At 36.3% G+C, this 12,378-nt stretch overlaps 1 protein-coding gene across 16 annotated transcripts in view; it reads left to right on the top strand.

The window, feature by feature from the left end:
• Window positions 1–12,378, top strand: part of DGLUCY (D-glutamate cyclase) — a 48,995-nt gene that overhangs the window by 19,635 nt on the left and 16,982 nt on the right. For 14 of the 16 annotated variants that reach the window (XR_004240681.1, XM_032111485.1, XM_032111488.1 and 11 more), the window contains 5 exons: window positions 3,211–3,322; window positions 6,072–6,225; window positions 6,890–7,088; window positions 8,704–8,854; window positions 10,279–10,401. Coding sequence is in view for 15 of the 16 variants with exons in the window: in XM_032111485.1 (XP_031967376.1) it covers window positions 3,220–3,322; window positions 6,072–6,225; window positions 6,890–7,088; window positions 8,704–8,854; window positions 10,279–10,401 (730 nt within the window). In the remaining variant the exon portion in view is untranslated. Of the gene's footprint in view, window positions 1–3,210; window positions 3,323–6,071; window positions 6,226–6,889; window positions 7,089–8,703; window positions 8,855–10,278; window positions 10,402–12,378 lie in introns of those variants that run through there. The other 2 variants (XM_032111486.1, XM_032111490.1) reach the window with 2 other exon arrangements.

Raw genomic sequence — 12,378 nt, 5'->3', positions numbered from 1 at the left:
TCAAGATATAATTGAAATATATTGAATCTTCATGAAAACTCTAAAAAGAAAAGTGTTTATTGTGCTTCTAATGTGGAACCAAATGTTTAAGAAAGTGTTCATCAAGAGCAAACTTGATGCTTCAGTGCTATGAAGCTTTACTATATTGGTTGTTGGTGTTGGAAGTCAGGGAGTCTGATGTGAGCAGCATGACTTAGAAAAAGGTCTTTTTTCAGACTGGGTGCTTTAAGTATGTAATTTGTCATGAAGCCAGTCAATGACCTGATTTTCAAATGCCATTTACACAGGATTCTATCTGGTCTGCTTTAGATGTTCATTCCATTAAAGACAACACACTGGAAAGCCAGATCTTAGAGTCTCTTTGGGGGCACAGCACACAGGATGCCTTCAGGCACAACAGCCATCTTGAAAGCTCTGTCACCCTCTTCTCTTAAGCCCTTTTTAACACCCTGCATGTTGTCTTTATTTGTGTCATGATCCAACATACCCCCACGAGGTAACTGATACTATGATTATCTGAAACTATCTCAGAACAAAGTGAAAGCAATTAAGAAACCTCTGCCAAGGCACAGATCCTGCTAACTGATTAACCACTGTCTCAGACTGTTTACTTGGAGTGCTGCTTGAGGCCCCCATGAAGTCAGTCTGTACACTTCATAAGGCATTCTGATGGGACAAAATGGAAAAGATGCTTTAAGATCCTAATTATCTCTGTGCTTCTCCCCAGTCATTCCAAACATGCCATGGTCATGATAGCTCCAAGGATTTTTCAGGAAGTTCTAGAGGTGGTTGGGGAATCTAAACCTGACTATGCCTCCTAGCTTAGAGAAATAGCATACTGCATTTCCAGCCATTCGTGGGCAAGTCATATAGCAAAAGCTGGGTTTTACTGTGAGCATCTCACTGTTTTTATTGTATATCCAAATTTAGTAATTAATCAACAAAAATAATAGCATCTTCTATTACTGATATTGTCCAGCAAATACAGTGATCTGAAGTTATAACTCAGAATGTTAATCCTCTTGAATTTTCCCTGTTATTATATAAAATCACCACAGGAAGGTGAGTTTTGTCTTATTGCTCTTATACAAAGTTTAAATTATTCACTTTCTAACCAGACATCAACACTATATATTTATTCACAAGTAGGAGCAGCAGGCCCAGGTGCTTCTGTGTGGTATCTACAGCTGACATTTCAGCATTACTGGTATTCATAGTCCTGTAGCTTGTTAGCCACTTGCTGTCATATGAACCAAAAACTTTTAGGGGCCTAAATGTTTGCTGATAAAACCTCATAGGTACTTTCATTTCTGCTGCTGGGCACACACTTTGTGAGAGGACAGTCAGGCTTTCCCAACATCAGAACAGGGTATTTGTGACAAAATACCGAGTTAAAGACAGCTTTTGTTCCAAACTAGTTTTCTGAACTCAGACTGTCTTTCAAGTCCAAGTAAACTAGGAGTTCATCAGTAGCAGGCCATCAATCCTACAGACGATTTAGATGGTTTTAAAGATGCTCAGAAATAAAGAAAAATTATCTGAAAGAATCTAATGAACACATCTGGAATGTTTTATTAGGATCATTGTATTTAGTTTGAAATCTCTTGAATGAATCATTCCAGAATGGTGTTAGAAATTCTCTTTACTCTAAGAATAGTGTATCTTAAATTTATACTTATAGGCCTGAATTAGTGCTCAGCGATATCTCTATATCCAACTTCTTGTTATCTTTAAAGTGTGTGTTTGGAATTGTTCATGATTTTGTAATGAAGACTATTTTTGTACAGCCTGCAGAGTGATAATGTAAAAGCAGCAAAAAAGAGCTAGAAAGTAGTTAGTTGGAGTTCAGAAAAAGGACCTTTTTTTGGCTGACAATGTTGTATAAAGATTTCAGAATTAAGATAGATGCAAAGTTTACTCTAAATTTCAGTGCATCTAACTTAACCTTTCAAAACTCTGCAAACTCTGGGAAACATATTGGACAGACTAAGATAAAAGTATGATTTTAGTCAAAACTTGCTCTTCGAGTTAATTGTGGAATACTTGCTCAGAGGTATAAATTTTCACACTATTCCACGCCAGTCTCCAGTTGTGAGAGTGTACTCACAAACTTTGTACTATCATAGTTATAGCACAAAAACTATGGACCTTTAACAGAAAAGTTAACTTTTGCTAGAAGGTTGTAACATCTCATTATACATTAATTTAGTAGCATCTTTTAAAAAGAGCAGCACAGCTTCCCTCATATTTATTACTTCATATGAATGACATCAAGAATGGCTTCTTCTGAATTAAAGAAAAACTTGGAGGTTGGTAATTTGATTACCCAGAGGATAGTTCAGTTTCTTTACCTAAAAATGAGCAAGGTTAAAATCATATGCAGCCAGGTTATTATTTTAGTCTGGCTTAACTCTTACTTTTTCCTGATAGTGATATAATAAACCCTTTTTAGTTATTAGTAGTTCAGGTTGAGAGAAAAACTATGTGTGAACTTTGTCTGGATTGCAGAAAAATGACATTTTAAATCTTCAAAAGAAGTAAAAAGAGACAGATATTGATTGTAATTAGGAAACTTATTTCTGTACCTACTGCAGATTGTATGACAAGTGACTTAAACATCTCTGTTTGCTTTCCCAGTGGAAGAATAGCCACAGGAGTATTCACTTCTGCATAATTAGTATTTGAAAACCATAATACATGTGAAATGTATTACAGTGACATTTTCTGAATATAGTTCTCTCTTTACCACAAGGTTGCCTTGCTAAGTGTCTAAAAGTATTTTGATCAGAAAAGTAATATTACATATTATAGCTTGGTAGGTTAATCCATTTGTGCTTTTGCAATTTTAAAGTTACAATGACTTCTGGAAAATGGAATATTCTAGAAAATTAATATATATCAGGGAGGAAAGAAATGTTTCTTACATTATAGGGCAGCAAAATTTTGCATTTTATCCCAAAGGTTAAAGTGCATGTCTCCAGCTAATCTATTGAAAGATTCGGTTTGCATATAGTTATAGAATGTCAGTGAAATAACCCTTTGACTTTGATCTCCCTTTTGAGTTACAGCTTAGAATTTCCCAGTGATAATAACTTTGGTGGAACACAAGGAGGAAACATAAGCTACGTTCTCCAGAAAATCAGAATTTAAAATGTGAAAAAAAAAGAAAAAGTGCTTTGCGTTTGAATTTATAATTATCTTTCTGTTAAGGATGAGGAGATGCTTTTGACAGGAGGCTTGAAATCTCTCCTTCCCCATGTGCTAAGAAGAATAATTCGATGCAACAGACTGACTATTAGTAACACTTCTGGAATGGCGGAAGGTAAGTAAGCCTAACAGCTCTCTGTGCAAAGTGATTCCATTTTAGATTCATAACTATGTGGTTTTTTGTTTGTGAAGCATTGAAGAAATATCAAAAGCACTAAAGTAAAACAGAAAAATATGTTATGTTCTCGGGAGTTTTTGAAACCACCTTGTAAGCACCCAACTGTTTTTTAAATCATAAAGATATAGCAGAGAAAATGCACCATCCTACCTGAGTAATGTACATGGACTTTGCTTTCAATGTTAGCAGTGCATCCCTCTGCTTCCAATTGTCACTGAGAAATGATGGATGCAGAAAATATTTGAAAAATCTTTAAGCAAATCTGGCTTTGCTTGCATGTTATTATCGCATTTGTAAGATGACCTGCTATGTTCTTCACAGAGACCTTGCTTAACTTAGCACATCAAATATGCTTTGGGGAAGAATTAGAGATATATAGTTACAGAAGCGGTTTTCTGCTTCATTTGTTGCATAAAGCGAAGATTTCTGGCTCAGCTATACTGGGAATTATAAGGGGGGAGGGAAAAATTAGTTTTATACTCAGATAACTGAATGCATTCTGGAAGATTAATTTCTGTCTTGCCTGTCATAGCTGGACTTCTACAGAAGCAGAGAAACCTGTCGTTGTTCTGATCAACTTCAAAAAGTAATAGAAACAAAAATACCATGGCAAATAGCTGATCAACAAAGCTGTGTGCACAGTAGTAGCACTACAATAAAAAACGTTAAAGGTCATTTTGTAGAACCATAGTGAGTCTTGAAATTGTGGTTTTCTTTTCTATCAGTTCCTAAATTGAAAATACTAATGGAAGACATTTTATAATGTTAATAATATGCAGTTTGCCCCAACTGAATTTTTTAATGAATTTGTTGCTGCAGTAGTTTCAAATGTATTAGTTCTAACATTTTTAGAAGTATTATTGACATACAAAACAAGTTCATTAACAGCTTCGTTATACAAAAAGAACCATTGTAACCAACTGTCTTATGTTGTTGTTATCCAATTCTTTCTTACTGTCCTCATTGTCATTCACCAAAGAAATTAAAAGCTCTTTCTAAACTTCTCTGAACTGGGACATGAGTGTGTTGAATTAATGCCTGGGTTAGTCAGCACATCCAGCCCCACTACCATTGCTTGTGAATATATTCATAATAATGACTCCATAATGCAAGTGAATACATCAGGAGGTATGGATTTCATTTGTACAAAAAGTAAGGATAGCTATCAGGAGGATATTTGCCTGCAGATTCAGTCTGTCATCTGTAACTAGTATGTGAAAATTGGTGTTGTCAATTGAATGCCCTGACTAAACCCATAATTTTAAGAAGTCATTAATATAACCAGCAAAGCAGCAAGTGCCTGTGGATTTCTCATGGATGGCAGGGAATGAAGTTGAGGGGTAACTGAATGTAGCGTTTTATTCAGTGCTAAATGTAGTATGTTTATTCAGCAAAAATATTTGTCTGTATTTAGCAAGAATCTCTTTCTGTATTTAGTAACTTTTGCTAGTAATAAAATGAATTTTTGTGCTGACTGCTCCCAAGAGAGCAGTTTGTGGACAAATTCAGTATGCAAATACATGCTTACCTCAGCCTTTGCTTTGTATTTTTCCATCAGGAATAGAATTCTATCTTTGGATTTCTTTGTTAGCTTTGGTCAAGAGTAAGATTTGGCTCAGTTTCTACAGCCTTTGAAGGAAGCTTATTGATTTCAACTAAATTATTGCCTCTTTGATGACAGACTACTGCAGTATTTAAGAAAGTGAGTGCTTCTGTGCAGCCTCCTACTCGCCTGCCTGATATCAGACAGTAATAACTCTTCAAGAGAGTATCAGTACAGAATTTAAGGACTGTTAATTGCTGGGTTTATACACCCCAGACCAGTTGTACTCCAAATTTCCCCTCCTTATTTGAACAGCTGATATTTCCATGCAGGAAAATTTAAATGGCATTGGTATTAACTACTACTGTTAAGAAAATAAATGCTAAATAAATGAATGGGACCTTTCTTCAGTGGTACTCATTCCAAAAATATCAATGTCTTTAGAAGCTATTTCATGGTAGTAGTCAACAACCTTTTAAATCAAAGCTGTTTCCAAGTGAAGAAAGTGTAGCAGTTCTGTGTATTTTAGGTGGTTTTTTTTAAATTGTGTAGCTGTTCTGTGTATTTTAGGTGGTTTTTTTTAAATTAGAAATAGTGGAAATTACTGAGATTCAGTGAACAGTCAAGAGTTTATTCCTGACCTCTAATCGTATCTGTTTAATTGCAGCCCACATTAAAATTCCCTAGCCAAGAAATTTTAAAGAATGTTCTACGAACAACAAGATACCAGGAATTTATATCTTGGTGTTGTGAAAAATAAATGTGAAAGTGTGGTATGCGATAGCCTTTCTTTGGCTCTGGGTTAACATTTGCAAATAAAGTATTTTCCTACAGAACACTAATTTCCCAGGTTAGACAAGAAATTATGTTTATATATAAATTCACAGAAATGTTTAATAATTATGGTGTCTTCATATTCTGCTACTACCCATGTCTGCCAACTGTTTTAGCCATGAATGACTTCACAGGTAGAGTGGGCCCAGCTATGATTTTTAAGACACTTCAGGAGGTTTAATCTAATTACAGAGTTCTGAATCAAAAATTTCCTTTGGACCATCCAAAGAAATTTATACAGAAAAGTTACTGTTTCACAAACAAAAAGCTGAATTAATAACCAGTCATTACTACCTTCCACAATTTAAGGCTATAAACAGGCCAATGTTGTGATTTTGCACAAGTCCCTGGCTGATGACTTTGAGAAATTCTGCTATGCAAACGATGGACCCTTGCCACTGCTGCACAGAAGTCAACCAGGTGATTGGAAATGTCCTTCCCTGAGTAATGATTCTGATATCAGGTAACTACAGACCATTTCTGCTGGTCAATATTCTGCAGTGAATGCTGGTGGTGATTAGGAGGGTTTCAGGAAACAGCCTGCTTACACTGTTGAACATTTTGAACAAGGTTCTTTTCTTGGAATTACACCTCTGTGTGAAAACCATGTATATAACAGCCTGATCATCTTGTTCTTGAGAAACATGTTATGATAATTGTCACTATTACAAGTATTTCTCTAATCCAAGGGCAAAATCTTGTGTAATTTTAAAATATTTTGCAGTCTGAGCCTGCAGAATTCAGTATTAGTGTTTTATATTTCTTTTCTTTACTAGAAACATGGCCATGATGTCTGCATGATACTTGCAGAGTCTCTGAAATTAGAAAGATGTACTCCTGTAGTAAACACTAAAAACGTGGCTTAAACCGGCTTCCGATTTTTTGAAAGCCAGAGGCTAGATACACATAAGGGGCCTTTACCTATAAAACTGAAAAAATGCTGTGTTGGCCAGCTTGGTTTTGTGCAGAATAAGGTGTTCTGGGGGTTTTGCCTGTGTTTGTTTTGTTATTACTCAGAAAAAAAGTGGCTGTATCTTGTGGTTTCACACTGGGTTTATGTCAATTCAACCAATGCACCTTGTTTTCAAAAAATGTGATAAAGCTGTGATAACTTCTTATTTCACTAGAACTGACTGCCTACAGTACAGAAAATATGAGCATGGAGCTTGTACTGGATCACTGAAAAGCCTTAAGGAGTATTCTGAACAACTCAAGGACATGGTGACTTTTTATTTAGGCTGCAGCTTCTCTTTTGAAAAAGCAGTCCAAAAAGCTGGCATTCCTATAAGAAACGTTGAGCAAAAATGTAATGTAAGCATGTACAAAGTAAGTATATGCACACACATAGTCTTTATTGTAATTTTGCCTGTGAGTTTTGCCTGTATTCACATTAGGTGTATACACCTATTATTCAAATCAGAACTGTTTTTCTCTACCTACAGAGTAACTTAAGGCATGTGCTAGTGCTGAGAGCATGAAAGTCCAGAGTAAAATATTCCCAGCCTCATTTCAGTGCAAGGCCAGTCTTCTTTTTTTATTCATTTTTCGTGACAAAGCTTTCCCCATTTCCTGTGGCAGCCATTTCATTTGGATTCTTTCTGGTTTGCCCTCTCAGTGTCACCCAGTGATCCAGGCACTATTCTGACCATGCCTTTACGTGTGTCCTGCTCTCCATACCAGCTCCTGCTTGCAGTTGGAATATTCCTTTTATAAACCATGACCATAGCAGTTTCTTCTGCGTGACAGCCACATTTTGGATTTTTCCTGTGACAGTAGAGCCTTTAAACTGCACATTTGCTGCAAAACCAGGCCTCTGGGACAGAAGATGTTCCCAAAGACTTGGGGGTGTCTACCATAGCACTGAAAATTATGACTGAGCTCAGAAAGTTTATGGTGTAGATTTTAATGTTAACAGAAGTCTTAGTGTAATTCTGGCTCCAGTAAGCAAACCCCTTAATACTAAGAACATTAAAGTACGTATTTGCATACCTTTTTCCTTTAGTTCAGATGTTGTGCTACTAGAGGAAGGCTATTGTTGTTTTCAGTGTTACTCTTACACAATCTGTGCTATGCTCCTGGTCAAAATGAAGGTGCAAACGTATCTCATATGTGAGTCCTTCTACCAAGCCTAAAGAAAAAGTAGAACTATGTATCTGCCTCTAGCATTTCAGAATTAGGAAAAATTTTATAGTTTATAGCACATTAATGCTGTGAAGAACTGCACAGTTTGTTTCTTCAGTGACGGGCGTTATTATTATTATTATCATTATAAAGGCTTTAAATGAACATTTTCTAGACAGCTCTAGCTCTCTGCGTGTCTTGTTTATGTTCAACTGTAACTCAGATACCAGACTTTCTTTTTATAAAAAGCTGACCTGCTAAATAGAAATTTCTAAATAGAAAAGGTGCTTCAGCCTCCCAGTTGGTGAGGATTATGAATTCCAGAGCCTTTGTAGAGGCATGAAAGATTTTGTATGTATGGAACTGGCATGCTGCTTCTGTGCAAGTGGGTACTGCCATCAGCAGCGGCTCACCCAGGCGTGTTACAGGGCACTGTGTTCAAGTACAGAGGGTAGATTCAGTCCAAGAAGATTTGCAGCTGTGCAATAATCTTCTATTAGCTTTTTCACTTTCTGTAGAGGGAACACACCATTGTTTTCTGATAATATTCAACATATACTGAGCTCACCTTGTTGGGTGCACAGAAACAAGAAATGCATGATGTTGAAAATTTTAGTGATCTATATGATGAAGCTAAATGATGGACTCTTAAAGGAAAAAAATACGGGATCCTAAGAATTTTTTTCAAAAGGATTCAAAATGAATGTTAGAATGCCTTTCTAAACTCAAGTACAGCACAAAGATTTAAATTCATTTATTCTAATATTTTAGAAGTAGTATTCCATATTCCTGCTAACACTGGATTCTTTTGAACTGCCAGACATCTGTGCCTTGCTACAGCGTTTCTATGTTTCACTGCAACTTAGTAGTCACAATGAGACCTATTCCTGAAAGCAAGTTGGAAGCAGCTGTGCTAGCAACGTGTGAATTAAAAGAAGCCCATGGAGCACCAATTCACATAGGTGACCCTGGTCAGTGCTTTTCATTTTTCACTCTTCATACACCTGACTATGGATAAAAGTGAAGGGGGAAAGCATGGGAAGTGGTAGGACTGAAATACCTGTACCACTACATCTATTATGTTTTAATCCTTTCTGATGGTCACAAACCTGAATATAAAAGGAAAAAGAAAGAAGGAAAAAAAAAAAAAGAAAAAACAAGGTGTTGAGTAAGCTGAACACACGGATTTCTTAGATAAAAGATAGTTGTTGGATGTAGGTAAGTTATATGTCAGGGGTGGTTTTGGTAAAAATGTGTAATCACATTTTTCTGAAATGTATGCAGTTTCATTTATATGTGAATACTTTCTTGCTGTCAGAGATTCCAGTGACAGGGTGGCAATGACTGACAGCATGGGGAAAAGTATGTGTGGATGCGTTGTGTCTTAGTGGTTGAATGTGAAAGTAAATACTGCATTATTTTTAAAAATACTGAGATGGCATACAATGAGCATAACACTTAAGACAGAATGAATAGAACTATGACAACATTTTTTTAAAAATCTAGCTTGAACAAAACTGGAAAAAAAATAAGACAGGAGGCTGTGTGGATAAGAGCAAAACCAAACAAACACCTGTAATATGAAGATATATAGGAATAATTCCCCCCTGCTGTCAGAAGTTTGGTAGTCATGGGCTGCATACGTGGAAAGGGCATGGAAGGAGATGTCTTTGGTTAACACAACACTCCAGTAATGCATTTGAGTAACATATCTGAGTACTTAAGTCTGAGAAACTAGTAATAAGTCATTACTAAAGAGTAAATTATTATATATACAAATTACATAAATTAATTCCAGAAAAGATAGTGGTACATTTAAACACCTGAAGAATTTAAAACCAAGGGAGGATAGTGAGTGCTTAGAATGACCCAGATTATTACAAGTAGGTGTTAGAATAAAATAAAAGACAATTTAGTGAAAGGCAGCTAAGAGTGAGATGTATTTATCTAAGGCAGAGAGGAAAAGAGAGATTGATCATTTTTCTAGCTAAAGAATGTAGGAAGTTAAAGCAGTAGAAAATGTGTTCTAGAAAGAACTCATTTTGCATTGCAATCATTCATTCTTGTTTGCCAGTGCTACGAATATAATTCTTCTGTTTATCCAGAGGATTTATATTATCTTGGAAGCTCAGCATAAATGTCTAGCTTGTATTTTGTTGCAGAAATAAGGTAAATACATTTTTATTGGTGTTGTCAAGTACAAAAAGGGAAATCAAGTCAGCTCAGGCTCTGAGAATATGCTCTCAAAGGCAAACTAAATGTTCCACTTTAGGCAGACTTGACACTCTTGCACTCAAGTCAGTGTCATTGAATGATGTTTGGGGTCCACCCCCCAGCTTTGCAGTATTACTGCTTAATTAGAATCACTCATGATTTAATTTTTGATCAATTCCAGGTCTGCTGGGAATACAAGATCTTTCTAAACCAGATTATGGAGATCCAGTTCACCTTCACCCTGATGATATTCCAGTGTTTTGGGCCTGTGGAGTAACAGGAGTAGAAGCAATTATCAACTGCAGTATGTGCTGCTTGGAGACTTTTTTAAAATTATCTTTCAGTCTCTTTTCTCTCTCTCTTTTTTATTTTGCTTTTTTAAAAGCAGACTGGATGAGTTGGCCGATTAGCAGGCTTGATTTTAGGGTAAGATAAAAAACACCCCAACCAAACAACAAAAAAGACTTTGGCAGGACAGTTTTTGTTGTGAAATACAGCTCTACTTTAAAGAAAATTCCTGCTGAAATTTCACCACTTTTGAGTGAGTATTTTAAAGGTTTAAATCTACAGCTCTGGCAACATCAAAACATCTTTTTAAGCATTGTAAAAAACAAGAGGTTTAAAGGCATTCATTTTTAAGCTTCTTTCTTTTGAAATATTATTTTGTACTACATTAAAGCAATAGCAAAGGAAAAAGAAAAAAAAAAGAGAAAAAATTAAAGAGAAGCCAAAAATCATTCCAAAATGTTGTCAAGAGCTAGCAAATTGATTGACATGGAAAAGAGTTCTTAAGTATCTCATGGAGAATGTTGAGCTTTTAGTTTTTTCCAAAATTAAGTAAATGTGACACACTTTACATAAATGAAACTTTCTCCTCTGCACAGAGTGTTTCTGCACTGTGTGCAGTGATTTATGGAGGCATGAGCACAAAGAGCAAGAAAATGCAACAAAACCATAGTAACAGTATTATATACTTCTCTAAGTCACTAGAGTGGAATGAAATACTGTATTTTCATTCTTACTGAAAAAGAAGCTTAACAATCGTAGGCAGTATAATTGGGAGAGCCTTGGGAGGCCATCTGCTTTGTCTTTCTCTCCTTGCAGGATCTTCATGGTTTCTTACAGATGTTTGTCTGAACTTCTCTCAACACCTGCTCTAAATATGTTCAGCTTTAAGAGAAGAGACTTCTTTTTCTTTCTTACATACAATCTCTTTTCTCCAGTCCCAAATCCGTGCTGAAAATCCTGCTCTTTCCTGTATTCTTCAGCAAACCTATTTATCTTCCTCATGCATCCTTGTTGTAAGGAAAAGAGAGAAAAAAATTGCAAATGTCTCTCCAATCTGTTGCCCAAAGTGACTGTCTATCCTGCCCTTGCCTGGAACTGACTTTCACTCATGTTTATTTCTCCATTTTCTATATTATAACCAGTTGTCATTAGTGCCTTCCAGGAAATTTTTGACAGTTTTTGTTTTGCTGTGCTACTTTCTCAGCTAGGTAGTTAAAAGTCTGCCATACCGTCAGTACCCACACTTTACATGAATCTGCTAGCTTGTCACAAAAAATTGTCTGCTCACAGGGTTCCATGAGGTCTAGTAAACCTTAACAACCATGTTCCCCAGGTGCTTTAAATTGCTAGCCATAGAGTCCCAACAGATCCAGCTCAAACCAAGCACATATATACTTAGTAAAGAAATATCTTTATTTTCACCCTCCCAACCAAGTGAAGATTTGCTTGTTTAAGTATACCAGTTGAGATTTACCTAACAATGTACCAATTTTGCCAAATCAAGTATTACCTAGATCCAGACTTCTGGAATCAGTATAAAGACAGGAAATATTTTCAGCTTAGGGAGCTACTATGCTGTCAGGTATAAAGTAGCTTATTTTTCTCCGGGGTTTTAGAGGCTACTCGTATTTCCTTTGCTAAGGCTTACTGGTCCCCTTTTGTCATGACTCTTTGCCACTTTACAGTGGTTGTGGTTTAGGGGAGAAAATTGGAAGGGTAAAAGCTGGAAAATGCATGGGTTGAGATAAAGACAGTTTCCTAGGGAAAGCAAAAGCCATGCATTCAAAGAGAGCAAAACAGGGAATTAATTCACTGCTTCCCATGGGCAGGCAGGTGTTCAGCCATCTCCAGGGCAGCAGGGCCCTGTCACATGTAATGGTGACTTGGGAAGATAAACGCCATCATGACAGACCTTTTGGGAGGGCACCAGAGTTCTGTTCTTAGGTTGCCTCAAGTTTAGACCAAAGAGAACATTGTGGAAAAAACTCAACTA

This window comes from Corvus moneduloides, chromosome 6 (assembly GCF_009650955.1).
Source record: "Corvus moneduloides isolate bCorMon1 chromosome 6, bCorMon1.pri, whole genome shotgun sequence".
Classification (NCBI taxonomy): Eukaryota; Metazoa; Chordata; class Aves; order Passeriformes; family Corvidae; genus Corvus; species Corvus moneduloides.
The sequence above is the reverse complement of the archived record's forward strand: the minus strand, read 5'-3'. Positions and strand labels throughout refer to the sequence as shown.